Source organism: Martes martes (assembly GCF_963455335.1).
Source record: "Martes martes genome assembly, chromosome: 16".
Lineage (NCBI taxonomy): Eukaryota > Metazoa > Chordata > Mammalia > Carnivora > Mustelidae > Martes > Martes martes.
The window spans coordinates 54,648,031-54,672,456 of record NC_137904.1 but is presented as its reverse complement, the minus strand read 5'-3'; the positions used below and the strand labels follow the sequence as shown (position 1 = coordinate 54,672,456).

The following is a 24,426-nucleotide window of genomic DNA, read 5'->3' as shown; positions in this document are numbered from 1 at the left end:
AGGGGAATGTGCGCCCCTGGAAATAACTGGTGATGCACTTGAACTGGTAACATTCAGGTCTAGCCAGTCTCTAAACTGGATCAAGGCAGATGCAAGTCAAATAGTTCCAGGCACTTGGTTGACAGAAGAAATCAGAGAACTCTGCAGACCCAACCGTATATGCTTGAAAATACATTTCCCAGAATGTCTGTGTCACAGCACTGCCTGATAACGTAAGGCAAATTTCCTAGAATTATGTATATTACATAGAAGACTAGGAAAAATTCGAATGACTAGTTGATTGGCCTAAGAGTTCAGTGTTAGGAACCCATGAAAGCCAAAAGTCTGGGTCTTCATCTTTTCATTGAAGCCATCTGGACCCAGCCTCCCTGCAAACCATCTGATGTTAATAATGTGATATTGGCTTCCACATCTAATCTAGGAATACGGACTATCCTAAGATTGAGTCTGAAGTCATTACAGAGGAAAGGAGCTTCTGATGAGTCTTCGAGACCACAACACTGTGGGTTCGGTTAAGCTTTGTTCCATTCTGTTTGGGAAGTGGGGTGGTAGAAATGGGAAAGCAAGAGGATAAATGGTTCAAGCCAAGCTTTTACCTGCAGAGTTTCTATACCTCAAAACAGCATCCCCAGAACAAAGAATTTCCATGAACAACTCAATTAATATACAGACTCGCCGCACTTTTTTAAATGTCTTTTATTGGTTGTACATTTTCTTACGAGATCAACACACCATTTCTTTCAAGGACACCCTGCTCCTGAATACGTTACGTTATTTGGCCTAGCTATGAAAGTCATAACAAGCACTCTGACGAAAAGAGGTGGAGGGGTGTCTTTTGCCATGATTCCTGCCTTCTCGATCTTCAAGTTGTTGTGTGAGTCAGTTCATAGATGGACACAACATGGAACACAACACACACAGTGTGAAGTTTTGCATACACGCACACAAACACCCGGAGACCGTGACAGCGTCTGCGGCTCGCTCCTTCCTCCTCAGCGGCAGTATGAAACTGAAGAATATCCTGAGGTAGGAAATCCAAGTGTAAGCTCCTCATCAACAGAGGAGTCCCAGTTTGACTGAATGTCCCAATTTCATTTGCCTTTTGAGGTCACCATACGAACCATGTGACAACCACTCAGTTCAACATCTCAGCCATTTCCTTGGTCAAAAAACACAGAGTCAATGAACTATTTTGGTATCACATCAGAACTTTCCTCTTCCTCTACTGTGCTCTTAGATCAGAAAAGAGACGGGAAATTATAATGTTACGCTTTTTACACGATGCCATTGTTCGGGAATTTCACCGTAGAATGACCTATGAAAGGCAAAATTACCCCCCACCTTTGGCAATTATTAGAATTCCTCATTGATTGACTGAGAAGAGGCCAGTCATCCAGGCTGTTAAGTATGTCCCACCAATGGTATTTTCATGAAAAGATGAATTTCCCAAGAATAAGGATGTAGGACAGGTGGCTTCTCCAAATGTTAAAAACAAACATGGCGCCTTTAAAGCCACATTATCCCTCAATTCAATACATTTCTGTTAACTCTGTCAGAACTTAACCTACATCAACACGAATGGTTTCATCTACCCCAAGTCCTGTGCATTAGCTATTTCCTTGGTTTCAGGAATTTGAGATAACATCACCATTTATGATAAGCAGTAGTTCAAAAGAAAACAACATCAACAATGCACACAACCTAGGTAACAGGAAAATTAAGCTAAAATAAAAAGGCATGGTGGCCACCAAAACCAATATGGCAAAGACAACAAAAGGCATGCTTCTCCTCAAAACAGGTATTTTTAAATATAATCCTAGAGCTTGACTGACTTTCCCAGACAACGGTGAGAAATGTTTCTGCCTAAGAGAGGAGGTCCACACATTTCCTTATAGGGAAAAAGAATGATGTACATACTTCCTGACTCCCTTCCCTCTGCAGCTCACAAGCAAAAAGTTCCCAGGCCCAACGCATCAATTTCACATTCACCTCACAGGCATGGAAACATTCCACCCAAATCCTTCACAGGTCTGTATGAATTTCTAATGAATTCCATACTGGGGAGTTCAGTCTGCCTCATTCATGAAGAGAAGACAGTGCCAGCCATGAAGAAGAGAGGATTTCCACCAGGAAAAGCTAGCAGCACATAATACATAGCAGGAAAGATGGGGGAGTCAGTCAATGAGGGAATCCACAAAATGGCAGTCATTCTGCTAGTTCACCCTCCCCAGAGGCACAGTGTTGGAGATGGGTTTCGAAGGATAGGGATGCACAACCTCTCAAACCTCCTTTTATAATATGTCAGGTATTAGGAAGAGATTGAAAGGCCTCCTGACTAACATATGGGATTACTTCTTTCTCAGCATCAAGGGATTGTAAAGATCGGCCATGGTTCCACTTGCCCAACAGCTGTCTTCACAATAAACATGGCTTACCAACAAATGTGGGACGCAACACAGGAGGACAATCATATATACAAACAGAAAAGGTCTATCATAAAATTCACACAATGTAAGGGCAGGGGGAGGATGTATGGGTTTTTTCCTTACAAAGACCAGATTAATAACCAGAAGCAGCATTTTTCCAAGATGAAACTAAAGCACAAAGGAATCTGGGGCAACTCACCTATTTTACTAAAATTCTTGTAAAGTTCAATTCTGTACAGAAGTTACATCCAGCATCCCACCAGGATTTTCACAAAATATATAGAAAAATCTTTGTGTCTTTAAATAAAGGATATGAACTACAACCCTAATACCTCTCTCAGCTTTAAGTGACCTTTAAATGTGATAATTCTGTGCAGCAGGAAATATGTTCCAATCATGGGAGTTACTTACATAAAGAAGACATCTTTCCTTTAAAAATACCTGTTATTTTACGAAAACATCATTTCGGTTCACATAGAAAATCACTCCACTCAGAAAATAAATTTGAGACTAGAGAATAAACTAAACACAGGGGTATTATAACAGATAAATTGTCTGAGTTTTCTTAATTGAAACTCCTCAGGTGGCTTCTTTACACAGAGATTGGCCAAGAACTCCACATATCGTTGCCAAATGTAACTTTTAGACACATACAGAGTTCTAAAATGGCTGCTGGAAAACCCGAGCTGTTGAATTTGGTTGAACGGCTCAAGTGCCACTATCAGAATCCACCACAGACTACATGTGTGTAAAAGGCCCCTGACAGGGTTCGATCAATGCCTAAGAACTCCCTTGTGTTCTGTTCATGACAGATAAGTCACCAGTTGTCAGCTTCCAAAGGCTGTATTGGTTTCCCACTACCTTTCTCCACCTGTGAACCCCAAGGAAGGTAGCCATTAGCTTGACTCTCTGATAGGACCCTTCTCTGTGCTAAAATTGTACTTTTTCCTACACGTCAATGAACAAAAATGGCAACTCCTTCCTTTGCAAATGGAAATTTAGATATGCCACGGCCCATCAAGAGCCCAGTCTCGCCCCTCCTTGCCACTGAGATCAGGTTATTGGTAACCACTTTAGAAAAATAAGCAGTTCAAGAGTCTCCACGCCTGGTCATCACATACTGATTTTTTTTTTTTTTTTGCATTCTCTTTCAAAGGATTCTTGCTTAAACATTTAAATAAGTGGCCTTCTCTTTTTGCCCTTCAGCCTCCAAGCCCTGTTAGCATCCTGAATACAGCAGAAGCCAGGGCAGACGTCCGTTGGCTATAAAATTTCCCAGATTCTTTGGCGGGTCTTCAAGTAATCATCTCAACCAAAGTTCCCAAGCCTTTAGTAGCCACAGAGACTTTCCAGCCAAGGGGAACGATAATGGTAGCCAAATACTCTGATTGGAGGTTGATGGGATTTTCAGATGAGCATCACACTCTTCATCCTTCATCAAACGGTCTTCCCATTCCCTTCGCAACAAGGGACCCCCAGGGGTATCACGGAACATAGTCTGGAAACCACTTCTGTGCCCTCGACACCTCTCTCCTCAAGTCCCCAACACACACTAGGTCGGACAATTTGAGATCAGAAGAAAGTAAAAACACTTTTTTCACACAATTCATTGCTTATGAAAATTCAAACTAGCTCTGAGCGTTGTGTTTTAAGGTTATCGATTCTCCTCTCCTGATGAAGACCTGTAGTGTTTTCCTCAGGACATTCACAGTCCTCTACCTGCTGGAGACAGTATGCACATTGGATAAGCTTTGGTGTTCAACTTTCTGTCCACGTCAGTCATCAGAACTAAACATGAAGGCGCCTGGTTTTGTGTTCCTATTTCTTTACCCAGGGGGTAGCCAACCAATGGGTTGTTTAGTCTCAAAATGCTGTGAGGCCTCTAATCATTATTATCTTTTTTTCTGGGTGTCCTCAGTTTAAATTGGTGACTTGGTAGAATCAGCAATACTAGGGAAACGAGAAAATTTTCTGGCATCCAAATCAATGCCACAGTCTCTGAATCTCCTTAGAGTTCAGTATTTTTAAGGAAAAAAAAAAATTAACGTTCAGCTTTTTGATGGGTTTTTCCAGATGAGATCACGTGCATAGTAATACTGAAAATAAGTTGGGGATACACCAGCCTGTCAGCTTCTTCTATCAGCTTACTCTTCCGTGGGGACCCCGGTTTAGCATTGCTCCTCGAGTGTATCTTTTCTCCCAGCCCCCAAACCTAATTTCACATCACTGTTCACCCATAAATTCCAGAGTCTACAGACAGTCTCCTAAGGCAGGGGCCTGACTTGCTTTGTGTACATAGCTTGCGGATTCAGGTATAAATGAATGTTCGTGGTGACCAAATGATGCTAATTGCTCATTTCCGCCCCAATAGCGTATTATACTGCAGAGGAACGGATACCCAACCCAGCAGTCCTTCTTTACAGGACGGATGGAACTTTTCTTATAAGGTCTTATAATCTGAATGAGGGTTTTGCTAAAAGTTCTCTTAGCTGTCCCTGACATTTTCAAGATTTGGGAACAATGGAATCGAGGTAGTCGAACCAAGGCAAAATTATTGAGTCTGAGCTTTGATCTATGAAAATGGTTGGATCCACTCCTTTCCACAGGAGCGTTCAGTTGGCCCGGGGCACGTGGGCCTGGTGTAGGAATAACAAGCAAATGCGATCAAGGGAACCTGGAAAGACCCCGTGGCTTGGTCAAAGCCACAAACTCTGGGGACTAGTTAGGAAGTTCTGTTTCCTACATTAAGACGCGAGTAAGTGCCTAAACATTCCTGAACGTTCCCTGAAATCCATCTCCAAGTCAGAAGACCATTAGCCTCATTCCTCGAAAGAGCCCCTGAATCCCAGAAATGCAGAAGTGGACCCAGAGGAAAACGTGCACGTATTCCAAAGAACGGCCAAAAGAGGAATCTTTCCAGACCGACAACTCGAAGACAGAAACACAGTGCAAATCTCCCCAAATCTCATTGCAAACTCCCGAGGACGAAGGGCTCAGTGTCATCGTTCAAATAACAATATGAATGATGTCAAGATCCTGACAGTCCCGTGGGAACTAGGTTGGATATTTTTGAATTCTATGAACACATGTTTGTGTGAGAGGGGATATTTTTTTCTTAAAAAAAAAAAAAATCCCTACCACAAAGTCCTTGACCTTGCTTTGTGTTCTATTAAGGGCCCAGCCCCCTTCACCTCACACAGAAAAGAGGCTTTTAGAGATTTTGCTTAAAAAAGGAGATTGGGTCAGGAGCCCAAAAGATGAACCCCAGTGTTAAGTATTAATTCCTAATTCCTTAATTCCTAATGACTCCATTAGAAAACCCACAGTGGTACAATTATATTTGCTGTCAACAGTGACTCTCAAAACTTCAGCAAAAGGACTCATCTTCTTTGCAAACACCAGGAACGAGTGGTGAGGGATGCGTTTGGTGGCAAGGTGCTTTCCCCAGAAAGATAATTTCATTTTGAAGGCTCTGGAATTCAGGTTTTGTTTCCCTAGGCAAAGAAAAAACATTCTTTCAGGTAAATTGCCAGATCGAATACTTAACTCTGCTCCCCAGGAGGTTCCGAGGGTCCTTCTAAGTATAATGCATGTCTGCCTGATGATGCAGCAGGAAGAAAACTCGTTTCTGAATCATAAAGACACGACAGGACCAAGTCAGATGTGTTGGGCTGTTCTGGGAGAAGAAAGCGGACCTGGGCAGCTTAGGTGGCCGACAGGTCTTTGTATAGGGCTCTTATAGCAAAGAGGGGACACGTGCTGACAGAAGGTGAAGCAAATTATAGTTGTTCTGGTCCCATAGGGAAGGCAAAGCTTTCCCTAGAGACGGGGCAGCCCAGAAACTCAACCAGGGTTGGCAAACCAAGATCCTCCCGTCAGGAAGGAGGCATTTTGCCTAGGTCCCTTAAGATAGAAACTTAGCAACAATTAGGACGGTACCCAAGGGGTGGGCCTAAGTCTACTGTCACAGTGAGAGCCCAGAGCGCTGAGCCTGCCTGCAAACAAGTTTTTTGACCCCAAACGTTGTCTGTCTTACTTTCTTCAAAGATGGCCCAAGAGCCCAGGTGGATGAATTGGAAGATTCTAAGAATTCTACCTGCCTTCTACTTCTGAGGGCCCCAGGGCCTCCCAAATTCTTACGACCTAATGCAGTTCGGAGAAAAGGAAAACCAAACAAACGGTGTCTGGGTTCATGATTCTCCCTCCCTGCACAAGCATCACACCACAGAGAGAAATGAAATGCAAAACTCAGAGACAACAAGAATGTCATTGATGTCTAGGAGAAGCCTATCTTTTATTTCCAAGTTGAAGTAAGTTACGTCGGTGATTGTACAGAAATGGACAAAGTAGGTACTCTATCTCATCTGAGGAAAACTGTCCCATTGGCTTCCCGGGCGAGGAATACTTACCTGAGAGAAAATGAAGAGTCTCCCCTGCTTCCCGAATTCATTTCCTATGTCCATCGTCCTAATCTACGTCCCAATAGCAGCTGAGCTCAATACTCACTAAACGGGAAAAAAAGTCTCTAGACAGAGTTCATCAGAACTTTGTGGTTGATGGTCCAGGACGGGGGCTGGGAAACCACAGCCTGTGGGCCAAATCCAGCCAATAGTCTGATTCTGTAAATCCAGCCTAACTGGGACACACAGCCACGCTCATTCATTTATGTATCGTTTACCGACGCCTCCACTCTCTACAACAGCGGACCCGCATTGTGGTAACAGGCTGATGGGACACAAAGCCAAAGATATTTACTACCTGGCCCTTTACGGAAAAAGTTTGCCAGTCTTGGTCTAGAATGTCACAGTCCACATTCTACAGAGAAAGGTTATTGACCCTACGGGGTCTATAAACTGGGCTTCACTCCCCTTCCTTCAACAAAAAAATGTTTGCAAAACTATGTGTTCCGTGTACCCTGTGCATTTTCCTAGGGAAAAGGTCCTAGCTTTCAACAGATTCCTAAAGAAATCCAGAGTACCCCAATTAAAGCCAAAGAAAACCAAAGAGTATCTTTAGCTGCCAGCATATTTAACAGTGCTAAAACACACACACACACACACACACACACACACACACACACACACACACACCCTAGACAAGAGGAACACAGAGCTTCTACAATAAAATAATTTTCTTTTCTTTTTTTTTTTTTTTCCTATTCTTATAGGGTTTGTTCGGTAGTGTCTTTGCCCTAGATTTTACTCTGGCAATTTTCCATCTGAATATGTAAAAGTTCAGGGGTCCAAAAAACCCGCACCTTCTAGTTGCTAATTCAATAAAAACAGAAGATTGCTTTAAGCCAGGAAATCGCCCTCTGAGCCCTAGACAGACATTAAGAAGACAAAATCCCCAGCACAACAGAGGTTTAATTCATTTTCCTCGATCTGACCACCGACTCCAGTGAATTCTATGAATGTATGAATCCTCCCTTCGAGGTTGGAGGCAGTCACGTGGCCAAAAAGAGCCTTGGGGCTGGAAGTCAGGGACTAAGCATCTCGTTCACTTTCAGGGTGAAGATAAAGCGTTTCGTTAGACAGCTTTGGAAGAACGTTTCTCCCAGCAGAGCCGATGAAAGCTGTGAGTCAACGGAGGCATTTTTAGTGTTAAAAACTATGAAAACATTAGCCCCCCTCTTGTCTCCTTTGTCATCACTTTCCAAAGACACTAAATCAAGTGCACTCGGAGAAACCAGGAGCCCCTTTAGTTTCAGCGTTGGCTTCCTCGAATGCTGGGGCTAATGAATATCTCGTGTCCCCAACTAGGACATCCGATGTGGCAGGAGTGATCAACAACAAAGGAAGGTGGGACCACAATTAAAAATTAAAAAGCTAGCCAACCAGAGGCAAGCAAAGACAAAAACAAGAATAAGGACACACAACGAGCAGAGTCAGGGTAGAAGATCCAGGGACCTGCGTGTATGTGCAAGAGACCTCCAACGTACATCAACTTAAATATGGTTGGTGCATCGCCATCTTCATTGTAAAATTAGTTTAGAACTTCTAACAGTTCTCAAAAAAATAAAAAACACATTCTAGAATTTAGACTCATAAGACTATCAAGTCATTCTACTTTAGCACAGAAGACAGCTAATCACCGCGGAGCCCATCATTTCTATGGGGAAAATGTATCCCAAGTTTCAAATCAGTATTCCGGGCCTGTGCCATCTCTGATAGTGGCGAAGATGTCCCCATTGATGAGGACACAGAAAGACGTCGAGGCTCTTGTTCCTCTCTGCCAATGTTCTAGAGAAATTGTAGGTGAGTTCTCTCTTTTGGAGGTACTAAACCAGTGTCCTCAACCGTGCTGTGCATCAGAATCACAAAGAAAGCGTGAAAAAGACCAATTCTCAGGCCCCACCCTGGACCATCGAAACCCCAACCTTGGCACTGCACGTGTCCACCAGCTCCCAGTGATACGAGTGTGCGCGAGGCTCAGAACCACGGATAAACTCCGCCGCCGCCTCTGTGTAATTGTTTTGCAAGCTGAGGCCCAGGGCCCGCACACTGGAGAGGTGCACACAGGCAAACACACTTGGTTAAGACTATTTCTAAGCAGAAACCGCACTGAACAGCAGGTGAGAGTTACCTGACTCAGAGCAGAAAGTTGTTTTCCTTTATGTATTTCACCAAAAACTGTCATGGAATGACCTCCAATTTTTTTTTTCTACTACTTGATTTTTTTCATAAGGTGGATGAAGGAAAGAAGGAATACAATTGTGTTTTGTTTTGTTCCGTGTCTCTTCATCTCCAAGAGAGAAACGGCTAGATTTAGGAAGGTGGGTAGGAAAGTGAACAGCCTTAATCAGGAGGATAACACACATTTCTGGCTGGAAAAAGATGAGGACAGAGGTAGCTTTCAAGAAGATGAAACCACGTCAGATGAGACAGGTATGTCTTGGAACTGGATACAAAGAAGAGTATGGAAGTACCATACTCACTCGGGGCAACAGCTATGAGCGAGACAGAGGTCAAGTAAAGGGGAAAACGCAGACACAGAAAAATAAGTAACAGCACTTCAAAATCTAAAAGGGGAAGAAGGGAGGTTTTTAGAGAGTAATAATCTCTTCTTCCTTTTTAATGAGAATTCTCCATCCTTGTCCTCCAAGAAGAGCCTTTTATCAACCCAATATCCAAAAGCGATGTTTCCTGGTTATTATCCCTGTATTTTTTATTTTCCCTGTTATGATCCCTGTATCTCCCTGTATCACCTCACTCCCCTTTCCTCAAGGAAATTAGAGAACCCGGGGACCTATGTAGCCACAAGAAGGGGCTTTCATTGCATTGTCCACCTGCCGGGGACGCACAAGGGCCCCAGCCAGAAAGCTCCTCCCGCAGAATGACCTACTGTGTGCTGCTGGAGAAGAATGTGGCCTTACGTCAAGCTGTGGAAATCCGGCAGCGCATTCAAGGCACGAATTCAACCCTCCCCATTAACTCCTCACCTTCTCAAAGAACTTCCACCGTCTTCTACTGTAGCCCTCCCATTAGTAGTAAGGCTTCTTTATCGAACAAGAAAAAAAAAAAAAAGAAGAAGAAAAAGGGTTTGTGAAGGATGGCTACCGAGTCAGTCCCTGGGGCGTATACATCGTAAGGAGGGGCAGAAGCAGAAGGCACCGATTCTCTGTGTGGTTTGACACGACAGCTCCTCGCAGAATTGACACGCGTCCTTCTTACTAAATAGAGATGTTCACAGAAGCCACTTGGCAGAGCTTAAGACCTATCAGATACACACACACACACACACACACACACACACACACACGGAGAGATAGGTGATAGAAAACCACATCACGAATCCCATTCCGTCAATACCACAAATGCCAAGAGAACACAATCCGTGACTCTGAGATGTGATCAAAGTGATTTTATGTTTTCCAAAGTTAGGAAAAGGGTATGACCGGGCTACCTCGCCACTTCACCTGCAATACTGTGGTTATGACCCAGAGTTGAGCAGAAATCCAAGGACGTGGCAAGCAGCCACAACAGCTAAAACAGGTGGGTTACAAGAACTCCTTGTTGATATTGTTATAATACTCTTAAAGATGCCTATTAAATAATTTCTTCTGGACCACAGACACGACTGAACTTACAAAATAAAAGCCCTATAAATATTGCCAGCCCAACCTTGCCTTTTGCATCCCACTCCTTGCATAAAATGGAATCTTTGCAACCAAGCGTTGAAACATAAATATTAAAATAACAAGTGGGACAAACTACAGATCTACTTACAATTTCATCACTATGGTAGCACCTTGTGACCAGGGCCAATGCATTCGTTTCATAAAGAACAAGAGAAGTCGGAGAAGCTTAAGGACTCATATGACACCTCATTAAATATTTAATCACCTTTTTAAGTCCTAAGCCTTTGTCATATTTCATCCATCTAGACAGTCCACTCTATGCTAGAGATTCCAAGCCCCCTTGGGAGGGGGGAAAAATAAAAAGAAAGAAAATGGGGAGGAAAAAAAAAAAAAAAACCTTCTGAGAGGCAGGATTAAATTATCTCAAAGATGAGTTTCTATTGGTGTTTTAGTGAACCTGCTTCGTCCCGTAAACCCACCAAACCACAGGAGGGCTGACCGAGCGAGTCCGTGGTACTTTAGTCTCCAAGAATCAGTTTTACAAAAGATGCCACGTCTGTTGCTTTGGATTCGTGTAGGGTGAAAAACGGATGTTGCTGGGAAAGAAAAGAAAAACACACGGTATTAATATTCGCCGCTGACCAGATGGGAGATGCGCACAACTTCACAGATGTGTTTGGTAATAAGCAGATTCAAATGACCCCTCTCGGACTTAAAATGGACGCTTGCTACCTCTTCCCAAATCAAGTACACGTCTAGTCATGTGGACCCTTTAAAGATACCTTTTATCTTTTATTGTACCCCTCCCAGGCTGGTATCTGCTTCTGCTACAGAGAATCTACTGTTTTACAAGATAAACCTGTAATTAGGCTACAAAAATCCCACCTATGCTGAAAACTAAGGATTTGGGCAAAGAAAGCCCAAATGGTGATCTACCAATCACCCTGTCCCCTACAAAGTAATCTTAGACTGATATAATAATGAGAAATCTCATAGACTCATGTACATCAGTTTCTCAGGAAATGGAATGGTAGAATGAGAATCCCATTCCATAGCCCAGCAAATGGGCGAGGCATTGTTTTCCCTTGATGCTGGCGAGCTGGTTTGGACTAAAGCACTTAACACTGTCCTAGCCACATCGACAGCCACCACTTATGTCTCTCTTGATGAAGAGTTGATCCATCTGGAAAAGAAGGTCCAGTGCCAAACTCTAGGTATGGGCAGAGAAATTCAACTTGGAGATTAAAGACTGAAAAGCAAAAAAAAAAAAAAAAAAGGAAAGCAAAAGAAAAAAAAAAAGAAGAAAGAAAGAAAGAAATGGTCTCTATTCACACAGATCAGATTAAGCAAACTTTACAAAAACACCAGGGCTAGCAGTCATAGGCATAGTGGGTCCAAGAGACCACACATTCCAAAACAGTGCTGAAGAGAATGAAACATTCTTCTCTGCACCAGTACAACCCTCCCCGAAAGGCTCAATTTTGTCACAGTAAATTCCCGGCTGTCACCCTGGAACCTCACACCTCTAATTAAAAGGATCGACATCAGCTCACGAACCACAGCGCTCACAGTGGAAACAGAATCAAACCCGCAAACCAAAAAGGGCGATTCCTTCCGACAGAACCCAGTGCCGTGTAGCCCCCTCCGGCCAGCCAGTCACGGCCACCTCCCTCACTGTCTGGTGGCATTATTTTCAGCGACGAGGCTGAGCAGCTAAATGGGAAAGTTTTTGCCTGCAGACACGTAGATGACTCACTGCGTTTCCCTCTGCCGTTGGGGATGTTAGTTTATAACCTCCGTGTTGCCTAGCTGTAGGTTTTCTAATTATATTTGTTTTAAACCTGACAGCACAGGGCGACGTGAGTCAGCTCTGTGGGGAACTGGATGCCCACCCAGTTCCATGCCCACCCAGTTCCAAATAATGCAAATGGGAAAGGAACAAAGGAGTCAAACCCAAATGTAGGTAGGTGGTCACTGGTTAAGTATCGTGACTCCAAAAAAAAAAAAAAAAACAAAAAACGATAAAGAGGCTTTCTGCTCTCGCCCATCTGGAAGATACAGGTTGGGGGCTGGCTCACAGCCTCACGCCCACCGTATTTGTGGAAGATGCAGGAACCTTCGCCCTGAGCTCCCTGTGCAAGTAAACAGCAGTGTTACTTCTAATTACTAACCACTTACTCAGCACACTTACCAAGGGCTTGACCACCATGCTCATTAGCTTTCCCACATCCTCTTGACATTTGGTGATCTTTTAATGTCCTTAAAATTTTTACTATCTAAACAGGACATGTCAAACCTCAGATTGTCTCAGGGACTACTTTCGACGCCTCCCAGCCCCATCGCAAACCCCCCTCCCCACCCCACCCCCCTGCCCAGGTCCTGCTCTTGCTGCTAGCTCAGTGCATGGATCCGTAGTCTGTGAATGAATCAAATAACCTGACCTCAAGTGTTTAAGACAAAAATCTGCAGGCATCTTTTACTTTCTTCTCGGGGCAACGGCTGTGAGAGGTGGAGGGCTCGGGGGGAGGGGAGAGCAGGCAGGCATGTCAAAATGGAAAGTGTGACTCGCTTTCTTGTGTGGGTTTTGAGGCCGTAAAAGGTTGGGAGGGAACCCAGTCCCCTCTATAAGCAATGGCCTAAGAATAGCAAAGCCAGCAACCGGGAGGCGAGCAAATGAGGCACCGTGGATTCATCCCTAGGTTGGGTTTCTCAGAAAAGGAACCAGGTACAGGAAGGGAGGACATTACCAACGGTTGTGCCTGGAGAAAACACAGAGATCCAAGAACACACTACCAGCCACATCAGGGCAAGCCACGAGCACTAATGGTCGCCGTATCTTCTATACAACACGTCACCCGTTTAGACTATGATTTTCTAGGGGTACAGTCAGCCTTGCTTAACGCTGTGAGTCAATCTAAAGCTTCCCGGATATTTGAAGAACACAGTCACCTCCCTGGACAATCGCTTGCATCACCTGATTATCATTTCTGGTGGTTATCATCTGGGACAGGGGTCAACGATCAATGGTCCGGGGGCCAAGGGTAGCCCACTCCCTATATGTGAAATAAAGGTTTTCGGACACCATCTGTTTATGTATTGAATATGGCTGCTCTCCCCCTCTCTCACACACACACACACACACACACACAAACAGAGTCAAATAGCAGCCCACAAAGCCTAAAATATTTACTAACCCTTTACAGAAAAAGTTGGCTGGTCCCCACTCTAGAGGAAGACATCCTACTGAGTCATGTCCCCCAGTGGGAGTCTGGGAGAACAAGCAAATGAGATGATGTGAAATCACATACACCCCTCAGTCCGAGACGGGGGAGGGGGAAGCAGTTGAGATTTCTATAAGAGGTACACGTCTGGGTTGGAGCCTGAATTATCCCGCCCTTCACCTGGAAAAAGGATTTTTTTTTCTCCCTTTCTTCACCAACTCCTACCGTTTAAACAATAGTCTCTCAGCATGTGTTTTCCCAATGCTTAAGTCAAAGCGTCTGGACTCAGATTTTCCACTTAAAAACCTCAATTTCACAGGAAAGCAGAGAGGAGTTATAGCCTTAGAAGGCAAGTCCATTTCCAGTACCACACAGACTAGTGTCGTAAAAAGAAGTGGGGGGGGGGGCGGGGGAGGGAAATGCACATGACTTTGTAACGTTAATATGCTGACCATAAAAGACCACAGCCTTAGAACATACTGGAAAGTGGAATTCAACATCAGCTGCTCATGTATACTAAGCGGAAACTCGGCATTTTTTTTTCCTCAAGAGTGCTCCATTGAAACCTCTGATAAGAGGTTACTTGGAAGGGGGGAAAAAAAAATGTTCTGCATTTTAAATAGCCCTAAATATATAGAAAATGCCCTTTTATCTGAAAATAGAGACAAACAAGGCAAGTTTACTATAGGAGTACAGGCGTCCTGAGATACCCCAGAAATCACTCCATGTCTGTTGAACTTTATGTGAAATTAATTTTAAAATGCTCTCCGGGTTGCATAAGCATACCCAGAAAGGGTAGCCAGTACTAAAAAGGCCCCTGATTGGCTATTAAAAATATAATCAGGGAGGAAAAAAATATATATATATATACACACACACATTCAGCAAGAAATGTTCAACCCAAACATGTGGTACGCTGAGATTTTTTCAAACATTACTCATCTTCTTTTCTCACTCAACTGTGGTCTTGGTCAAACACAGCCAACAAACGCTGAGTCCCAGGGAACGCCTTTTTAGAGGGGACAATGGGAGCCAAAGGAGACCACCCTGTCTATTCTAAATCTCTCTCCAGTGTTCCTTTACTGTCCCCCGATTGGATAATGGTTGAGACTTCAATCAAAGCTTCGCCAACAGAACCAAAAATCCATGTGACTGGCTGTGACCATCGCTTGTTGTATGAATCGGCTTTCTGTGACTCTTCCTGGCTTGAAATCTCCAGGCTGTACTCTTCCCTTTCTTTTCTCCAGCTTTATTGATTATATAATTGACATATAACACTACGCAAGTTTAGGCATACGTGATTATTTGATAAACTTCTAGGTTATGAAATAATTACCACAATACGGTTAAGCTAACACATCCTTCACCTCACACACTTGCCATTCTTCCTTGGTAATAAGAACCTCTAAGACCTACTCTCCTAGCAACTTTCAAGTATGCGATGTATTATTAACTATAGGCCATGCTACACGCATTCTATCCATGTTGTCGCCAAAGGCAGGCTTTCTTTTTTATGGCTGAATAATATTCCATTGTGTGTGTAGGTGTGTACCACATTTTCTTCATCCATTCATGCCCTGGTGGACACTTCCATTGTTTCTACTTCTTGGATATTATAAATAACGCTGCCACGAACATGCAAGCTAAATTATCCCCTTACGATAGTGATGCCATCTCCTTCAGAAATAAACCCAGAAGTGGGATGGCTGGATGATATATTTCTATTTTTAATTTTTTTGAGGAACCCCGCCATACTGTTTTCCATATTGTCTGTACCCATTTGCATTCCCACCAACAGTGCACAAGGGTTTTCTTTCCTCTACATTCATTCTCTATGCCAACGCTTGTTATCTCTCGTCTCTTTGATGATGGCCATTCTGACGGGTGTGAGGGGATATCTCATTGTGGTTTTGATTTGTATTTCCCTGATGACTAGTGACAACGAGCCCCTTTTCACGTACTTGTTGGCAAAGATCAAGGGGGATTACATCAAACGAAAAAGCATCCACACTGCCAAAGAACTGATCAGTGAAATGAAATGTTAACCTACAGAATGGGGGGAAATATTTGCAAACCACAGATCTGATAAGAGGTTCATATCCAAAGTATGTTTTTTAAATACTCATAATTCAATAACAAAACAAAAAAAATTTTAATGGGTAAAGGACCTCAAGAGACATTTTTCCAAAGAAGATATATAAATGGCCAATTATGTATTTGTAGGTAGTAAATAACACACACTCCTCCCATGTCAGAACCACCTCACCACACCATTTGGTAAAAGATCTCAGGAACCTATACTTCTAGCCCCTGCCCTCAGTCTTAAACACTGAGCACGGTTTGTCTGGCATGGGACAAAAGCAAGTATTTAATGCCTGCTGGATACTTGTGTTCCAAGAAGAAATGTCAATATTTACTCTTCCCTCTACTTGAACAAAACTATTCCTTCCCCTGCTAAAATTAAAACCTTAAAAACTGAAACAAATCTAAGGAATGGTGGTTCATGCAAATTAGTAAGTAGTCCGAATTTTATCATCTTTCCCCCCAAAGTGTGTTTAACATATACCTCGATGAAGTTTCCAAGTTTCACCCCTGCCATCTATCTAAAGAATCGTTTGGAATTACCTTACAGTCGCAGTTACCACAATTTAAGAGAAACTATTTAAAAAAACTCCTCTGAGGCCTTTAATTTCCTTTTTTTTTTTTTTTTTCACAGATAGTACAAATGGTAAGCTGTGAAAGCAGACGTGATATAATTCAAGGCTTGGTCTTACTTTTTTCACTAACGTGAAAACCAAAAGGGAAAACCAGTCTTTCCTCCCTTTCCTCCCTCCACCCACCAAAAAGCAACTCATCCAGCAAATCTTGAATATTTTATGAGAAATATCCGATGAGCCGCATAGCACTTGTCTTCATCATTGCTGAAACCCTTTAAAGCATGTTTTCCCTCATTTATATTAGTAATTAATGACTCTTGATATCTTGCAAACTTGAAAATGGCATTTTATAGGCATCAGTTAGTCTATATGATGACAAGATTACCAACATGGAAAAAGTTGCTAAGAAAGGTGACCTGCCCCCAGCCACACTAAAGGAGGATTTAGGGCACACTCTTTTTTGCTTGAATTCACTTCGGGTCACCAATGTCTCAATGAACCAGCTCTTCTAATATGGTTGTTTGATTATAATTTAGGTCTTAGTCACTTTACCTTTACTAGCCGTTGGTTTAGACAGGTTTACACCACTAACAATACGTACCATAAGTTCTGGATACGTTGGCCGTTCTTTGGAATTCTTCTTCAAGCTTAAAGAAAAAAAAAAAAAATTAAACACATTAAAATCTAGGAACCATTTTCACATGTGTTTTCATGAGACTAGGATTTCAGAATCTGCAGAAGACTAAACAGAACCAGCTTTTACCTGTATTGAGTACATGAATGTCCTATCCTGACTCCCCTCTTTGGTTACACTTATAAAATTGTGTTTTAAATCACTCTAGGTATATCTTCATAGGAAGAATGGGGGTCTGTGTCTGTGTCCGTGTGTGTGTGTGTGTGTGTGTGTGTGTGTGTGTGTGTGTGTGTACTTTCTTTTTGAAGCTTTGCCAATCATATACAAACTAACTTTTCTGATCTACAGCCATCATATTCCAAAACACATATAGACTTTCCTTCAAAACAGCTTTTCTTCTACCCCCACTGGCAAAGAAACTGGCAGGTGTTTCTTATATTACATGTTCTCTCTTTCTAATCGTCAATATCTGGTTCTCCCTGCTTCTGGTTCCCTTGAATGTATAATCTGCTTTTACAGATTCCTAACCAAACCCACCTGTGAGAGAACCAACATTCCCCCCGCCCCCCGCCCTTAAAATGTCTAAAGTAATGCTCCTTGTTTACAACTTCCTGGCTAATGAAAGAGAAAGCACACTCAGTGACTTTGCAATGATTCTTCTTAGAAATCCTTTGTGGTCACACCTGACTGTCGAGTGGCTCCCATTCTGTATACAGGACTGTCTGCAGACACAAGTGTTTCGAGGACATTTGATACTAAAGGCAACAGTAACAAAACATCAGTAAGAAGAGACCAGCCCCTCGCCTCTATCCTCAGCCCACCCCTGTATCCACCCATGGCCTTAAAATGGAAAGAAAGAAAACAAGTGGTTTATTGGGAGTTGGAACCCCGAATGGAGAGGAGGATGGTTCTGAAAACTGTGGTTTGCAAGGCAGACCTAGAGACCCCTCTGCCCACTGTCGCCACTGAACCCCACATGGATGGAAGGAACGTAGCCTGGCGTTGAAGAAACCAAAATGTGACTGATCGTTAGGGTTGCTGGGATTTGTGCCAATGGATCGTTTGGAGCAGATGAGACCTAGTATGTGTGACATGAGATTGGCTCCACCATCATGGGCTAATAATAATGAGGAAGGTGGGAGGGTCAAGGTACGAGCCATAAGAGAGTGAGACGTTTTGAGAAAGTGTGGTATAAAACAAAACGACATGAAGAAAAAAAAAAAGAGAGAGAGAGAAAGCTTTGGAACCAAAACAACTTAAAGCAGCCTACCAGTTTATTCCAGGCAATGCTGTGGGTGGAGGCCAGGGAACCTGAGACAGGGTACAGGAGATGTGAGGAGAGAAGTTTTCAACCTGGAACTGAGGGCAGATCTAGGACCTAGTGACCTCAGTGACCAGACAACCTATGAGAGAAAGTTTCGTCTCAACTGAGGATAAAAATCAGAGCGAATTAGAAAGAGGAATTATCAACTGTCAAAGTCAGACTGATAATGGGAAGGTGTGCCTGAGTGAAACGAATGAGACCTTGGAAGTCCCACGTAGGACTCCGCGCGTATCTGTGGCCTGAGATTCTGTAGGGCTTTATTGGGGGTGCTGGGCTGCAGGTGATCCTGCCCTCCAGGGGGGTAGGTGGCAATGCCTGGAGGCATCTCGGGTTGTCGATACAACTGGTGACGTCCACCAGCATCTCCACGGGGTTGGAGGGGAGGCTCGGGATATGGCTAAATAGCCTAGAAGGTACAGCACCGCTGCCCACCCCAAAGAATGATCCAGTCCCCAAAGTCATGAATGCTGACGTTGCAAACCCCGTGGGCCACGTGGACGAGGATATTCCTCTGCTTTGCTGCCTTCTACGCCCTGCTCGGAAATGAAATTCACAGAGAAGCACCTCCGGCTGGTTCGTCCGTCATTTGCACACCTTCCCAACACTACCAGCTCTCTCTCCCTGAACCCCGGCAAGCAGAAGTTTTCTTTCTAAGTTCAAGAGCTAGGTCACCTCGAAGGGAACAGACACAAAGAAATGTGATCCCAGGAGCCCTGCGGACTTGCACACAGACCGCAGTGAGGAAAACAAACAGGCTAAGGGACAAAAGCCCTGAGTTTTCGGCTAATGCTCAAAGCCAGTCAAAACCCAGAAAGTCTTCTCCAGGATCTGGACGATTTAACGTGCTAGAGGCAATCATGAGAAACACACACGCCGCCTGAAATCCGCACGCACAAGTCACGTGATTGATTTCAGGCGTCTCGACCTAGATGGGCACCTTAGGGAGTCCTCAGACCAGAGCGTGGACTCTGCCAACACCCATTCTCCTTGAGGACCATGACCCACCCCGCCATCACTAGCTTCCCCTGGTCAGCAACCGAACCGAGGGGATGACAGGAACAGAGGCTTCTGTTAGAACACTGGTGCCTTTTACCAACCAGAGATCTTTGTGATGTTTGCTGATTTTTGAACTTCTATTTTGTCAATAATGAAAGAAGACTGACTGGTCTCATCAGGCTGAGGAATGTAGGCACTTCCTTTTTTTAAGGAGAGATCATTTAAAGTCAGGAGAGCTTTTCTTTTCACTTCTGGAACAGCTTAAGAAAATTTCTGGAATCTGGAGTTCGAATCTGGAGTTCGTTTTTTTGGTTTTTGGTTTTGTTTTTTGTTTCTGTTTTTTTTTCTTAGTCTGTATAAAGAAAATGTAGGGAAAGCACCCTGAGTTGATGCATCAGAAAATGTTTTGGGGGGCGCCTGGGCACCTCAGTGGGTTAAGCCTCTGCCTTCGGCTTGGGTCATGATCCCAGGGTCCTGGGATCAAGCCCCGCATAGGGCTCTCTGCTCAGCAGGGAGCTTGCTTCTCCCTCTCTCTCTGCCTGCCTCTCTGCCTACTTGTGATCTCTGTCTGTCAAATAAATAAATAAAATCTTCACAAAAGAAAAGAAAATGTTTCGGATTCCTGAAACCTCATGGATCGCTAGCTGATAGGCTTTCTTCACTTATGGCCTCTGATTAGAAGGCTCAAAAATGTACCACAAGCACTATTGAGGCACACTCATGGAAAATACTTACAACAGCAATCTGAGGCTGCTTATTGAATTACTATAACTGATAAACCCCATTCTCTCCATCTTTCAAATTGAGAACACTTCAAAACGTAGGCTAAGAATAGCAAAATACTCAGGCTAAGGTTGTGGGGAGGGAAAAGCAAATTTTCCACGTTTGATAGGAAGTGCTTGAAATTCAGGATAAAATAACAACCATGGCGTTCAAAGCTACACCAATTTCTTTCTGGATTGGAGTCAGACTTTTGCATTTTCAAGTGGCTTGTCATTTTCAAGCGTGCAATTAGCTAAGGGCTCTAATTCCTCTTCCAAATGCCACAACACACGCTCCTGACCGTAGCTGACACTAAAAAACGGCTTCACGCTGCCCTGAGAATTGCTAGCTTGGAGTTTGTGCTGACCAGAGGATTTCTGCCTATTTGAATTCCCCCTGATGGTTTCCAAGAAGGGCTATTTGGTGCGTCCACAGAAAAAAAGACACATTACGCCTCTCAAGACCATACATTTGTCATAAGCTAAATAAATAGCCAGTGCCTCTGTTTACTCTTTCTTCCTGAACAAGTCAAGAACTGTATTTGATTGTGCCTGTGTTATGCTAGTTCCTCTGAGTCAGTCTCAACGTCTGGGGCGGCGTCCAACACACTCCGAGATGCCATCAGGCTGGTCAGCCGGGCACTGAGCCTCTCAAATAAGCCTGAAGGAAAAGCAAAAAAGAAGTCGTGCTGTTTGGGCACTCTGTAGTTGGGTTTCCAGAAACTTCCTTCAGTCACCAAGCCTGCGAACCTACAGGAAGGGGTTCTAGAGAGAAGTATAAGCCCGCCACAATTCCATTTTTTCCTTTTTAGATACTCATTTGTTCACCCTCTGTCGGACTAGAATGTAAGGCTTTTCTATGAGACTTCTCAATTATGAATCCCAAAACGAGGCCTTCAAGGACAACGTCACTTACTCTAGGAATGCTTTAAAACCCCTAGGATAAGAAAACCATGTGTATGGGGGGAAAAAAAAGAGGAGGAAATGTCATTCCATAGTCCTACTTCAAAATAAGCGCAGAAAGGAAGGATTGGTAGAATATCACTGGTTTTTCCTTTAAGTCCATAGGCATAAATGCCTCAACTTTCTTTCCTCTCCTACCTCCGGCCCCCATTCTCCCTCTCCCCTACTGCACCCCCCAGCCCCAGGATGATGTCTCTCTGATGCTAGGACAAAAGAACACATCAGGGGCTCCTGGGCGGCTCAGTCATTAAGCGTCTGCCTTTGGCTCAAGTCATAATCCCAGGGTCCTGGGATCGAGCTCCATATAGGGCTCCCTGCTCAGCGTGAACCCTGCTTCTCTCTCTCCCACTCCCCCTGCTTGTGTTCCCTCTCTCGCTGTGTTTCTCTCTGCCAAATAAATAAATAAAATCTTTAAAAAAAACACCACCACCACATCAGCTGGGGCTCCGGGTTCTAGAGGTAACTTTGGGTATGAGAGTGATAGCCTGCTAGTGCTTTCTACTCCCCCAACACACCGGGATTACTGTCAACTCACATGCAGTGATCAGAGGAGACCGAAAGCCAGACGGACTCCCTGGATGAGGCCGTACAGTGTGAAGCGGCACTGGGGTGGGGCGGGGGGAGGGGGGGCTGGGGGTCACCAAACGCTTAGTTAGCACTCCTCCCCGGAAAGGTCACAAGTGTTCTGACAGATGACCAAGGCTGTGGGTAATGCCACCTTTCTCTTCTAGTTCCACACTCTGCCCAAAGACAGAGGTAGGAGATAAAACCACCCGGATGCATCTATCTCAAAATTTGGGATTCACCTTTCACTTTCCAAATCTGTATTCCCCTTTCCCCACTTAACCACGAAAACAGGGGCTTTCTGAGAAATCTTGAAGGATCAGAGCCTGACTATGCCATGGAAATACGAAAAATACATGGGATCCCTCCAAAAAGCATCCGCTCATGAACAGGTATCTCAAATCCGGCTGTGTACACGGGAAAACGGAGGAACAGCTATAAAAGAGATCCGTTTCTCCATCAAGAAATAGAAGCGGGTGTTCTCAGTCATTTTCACATCCTTTCCATCCGCTCAGCTCCAGATCAAATTTACAACCGTCAGGAATAAAATGAGCGAAATAACGACATTGCCCCTAGACACAGGTGTGTACCTATAAGCCAGCACAAAAATCCTTTTAAAAAATCAGCACTGGGGCGCCTGGGTGGCTCAGTGGGTTAAAGCCTCTGCCTTCGGCTCAGGTCATGATCTCAGAGTCCTGGGATCGAGTCATACAACGGGCTCTCTCCTCAGCAGAGAGCCTGCTTCCCCCTCTCTCTCTGCCTCTCTCTCTGCCTGCTTATGATCTCTCTCTGTCAAATAAATAAATAAAATCTTTTAAAAAAAATTAAAAAATTAAAAATAAAAAATAAATAAAAAATCAGCACTGTGGTTTTGAAGACTTTGACATTTCCAACTCAGTGGACTTCAAAACAGAGCTCATACTAAGGGGGTATCAAAAATATATCTAGTGGTACTTTACAGGAGGCAAAAAGCTATTATTGATCTGCTGTCTGGAAGAGGAGAGCCTGTATTCTTAAAAAAAAAAAAAAAAAAAGGGAGGATCATTAAGGATGCTGATAAATTGGGGCACCTGGGTGGCTCAGTGGATTAAGCCTCTGCCTTCAGCTCAGGTCATGATCTCAGGGTCCTGGGATCGAGCCCCACATCAGGCTCTCTGCTTGGTGGGAAGCCTGCTTCCCCCTCTCTCTGCCTGCTGCTCTGCCTACTTGTGATCTCTATCTCTCTCTCTCTCTGTCAAATAAATAAATAAAATCTAAAAAAAAAAGAATGCTGATAAATTCAGAATTAATGCTTCTCTTATTCTTTCCAACTGTCCCACCAACAAAAACAACTTGCTGTTTTACAATTGATACTCTGAAATGTCAGATTCTACAGGAAATACACTGAAAGTTTGAATAATTATTCTTGTAAAACTTCAAAGTTTAGGTGATTTGAGTTTTGCTTCTATTAGTGTGTGAGTGTGTGTGTGTGTGTGTGTGTGTGTGTGTGTATTTTGGGGGGGGGGTAAACCCCATAAGCAAGCCAGACTGGCTGACATGAATATGAGTAAAATGAAACAGAATTAATAGCAAGGAACAGCTTCAGGAAAGCTAGAAAATATCTACGGCTCAAAGTTTTTAAATTAATGAACCTCAGCAGCTGGGACAAAAATTGACCGCAGATGAGAGGGGACCAGGGAGGCCTCGGAGGTCGCTGCAGGTGCCAGCAGTGTTTGGGAGGGCACAGCAGGGGCACAGGTCGTTCTGGATTGTCCACGTGTGTATATGGGCAGACGCTAAAATTAGCATTATTTCTCAAGGTTTTCATTTTCTAAATATCCCTAAAAAGCTTTAATGCTCTGAATCTTTGGGAGAAACTCTAAGTAAGAGGGAAAATATGCTGGGGAACAAAAAAAGTAACTGCACCATTTTTCAAAAACCAATTATACAAGAAAAACGGGTTTTGAAAAGGAAGCCGTTGATATCGGGTCCACAGACCACAGGGCAAAATCAGGGGTTCTCGCCCCAGCTGCATAGTAGAATGATTTGGAAACCTTTGAAAAATACTGATATTGGGGACCCTCCCCAGATCCATGACGTCAGAATTCTGAGGGTGTGGCCTAAGCGACAATACAATTGGAAAGTTCTCTCGAGGTCTGCAAACCAACAGCCAGCGTGGACCACAGCTGAAGTAAACTAGTGATTCTCAACAGGCAGCTGCACTTTCTCAAGCTTTTCACACCAGCCTCCTTCTTACCCAGTTTCCCGAAGTACCCAGCCAGAATCCCGGGGAGAGGGGAGCAGGCAGGAGGAAGGTTACCGGGAAGAGAGTCTGACAAGACTTCCCTAGATGAGATCCTTCCCCTTTACCACTCCTCTTGAGAACTACTGGTCTGAACTATCCAAGATGACTCACCCCTTTTCCTCTGTGACCTTTAAGCACTTGAGGATAAGGAAAAAGAAGAGAAAAAGGAAAAAAAAAACCAAACAAACAAATACACAATAAAAACAAGTTCTTGAATCCAGAAGGCAAAATCATGAGCCCATCTCAGCCGGACCGGTGTCCTACCCCATCCAGCACATTTGTCCAAGGAAAGCAGAAGGGAGGACCCACCTCAGTAGCCCAGAAATAGTGCCCCGTCAGAGGCGCCGACAACGCACTGTACTCCAGCCCACGGCTCCAGCCCCTCTCTCTCGCCATTTGGCCAAAAATTAAACAAAAACAACCCACAGTAGGCCAGCCTCATGCATCATCAGAGCAAAATACCAGGGGTGACCCGGGGACCAGCACTAACGAAAATTCTAAGAGGCCTTAGTTTCA

The 24,426-nt window shown here is 43.9% G+C and overlaps 1 protein-coding gene across 1 annotated transcript in view; it reads right to left on the bottom strand.

Moving 5' to 3' along the window:
- Positions 1-687: 687 nt before the first annotated feature.
- Positions 688-24,426, bottom strand: part of MAP2K6 (mitogen-activated protein kinase kinase 6) — a 119,694-nt gene continuing 95,955 nt past the window's right edge. Inside the window, exons 11-13 of the mRNA XM_080826871.1 lie at positions 16,986-17,031; positions 11,006-11,102; positions 688-1,021 (exon numbers count right to left, since the gene is read on the bottom strand). Of these exons, the coding sequence (XP_080682997.1) occupies positions 11,025-11,102; positions 16,986-17,031 (124 nt within the window). The 3' untranslated portion in view covers positions 688-1,021; positions 11,006-11,024. The remainder of the gene's footprint in view (positions 1,022-11,005; positions 11,103-16,985; positions 17,032-24,426) is intronic.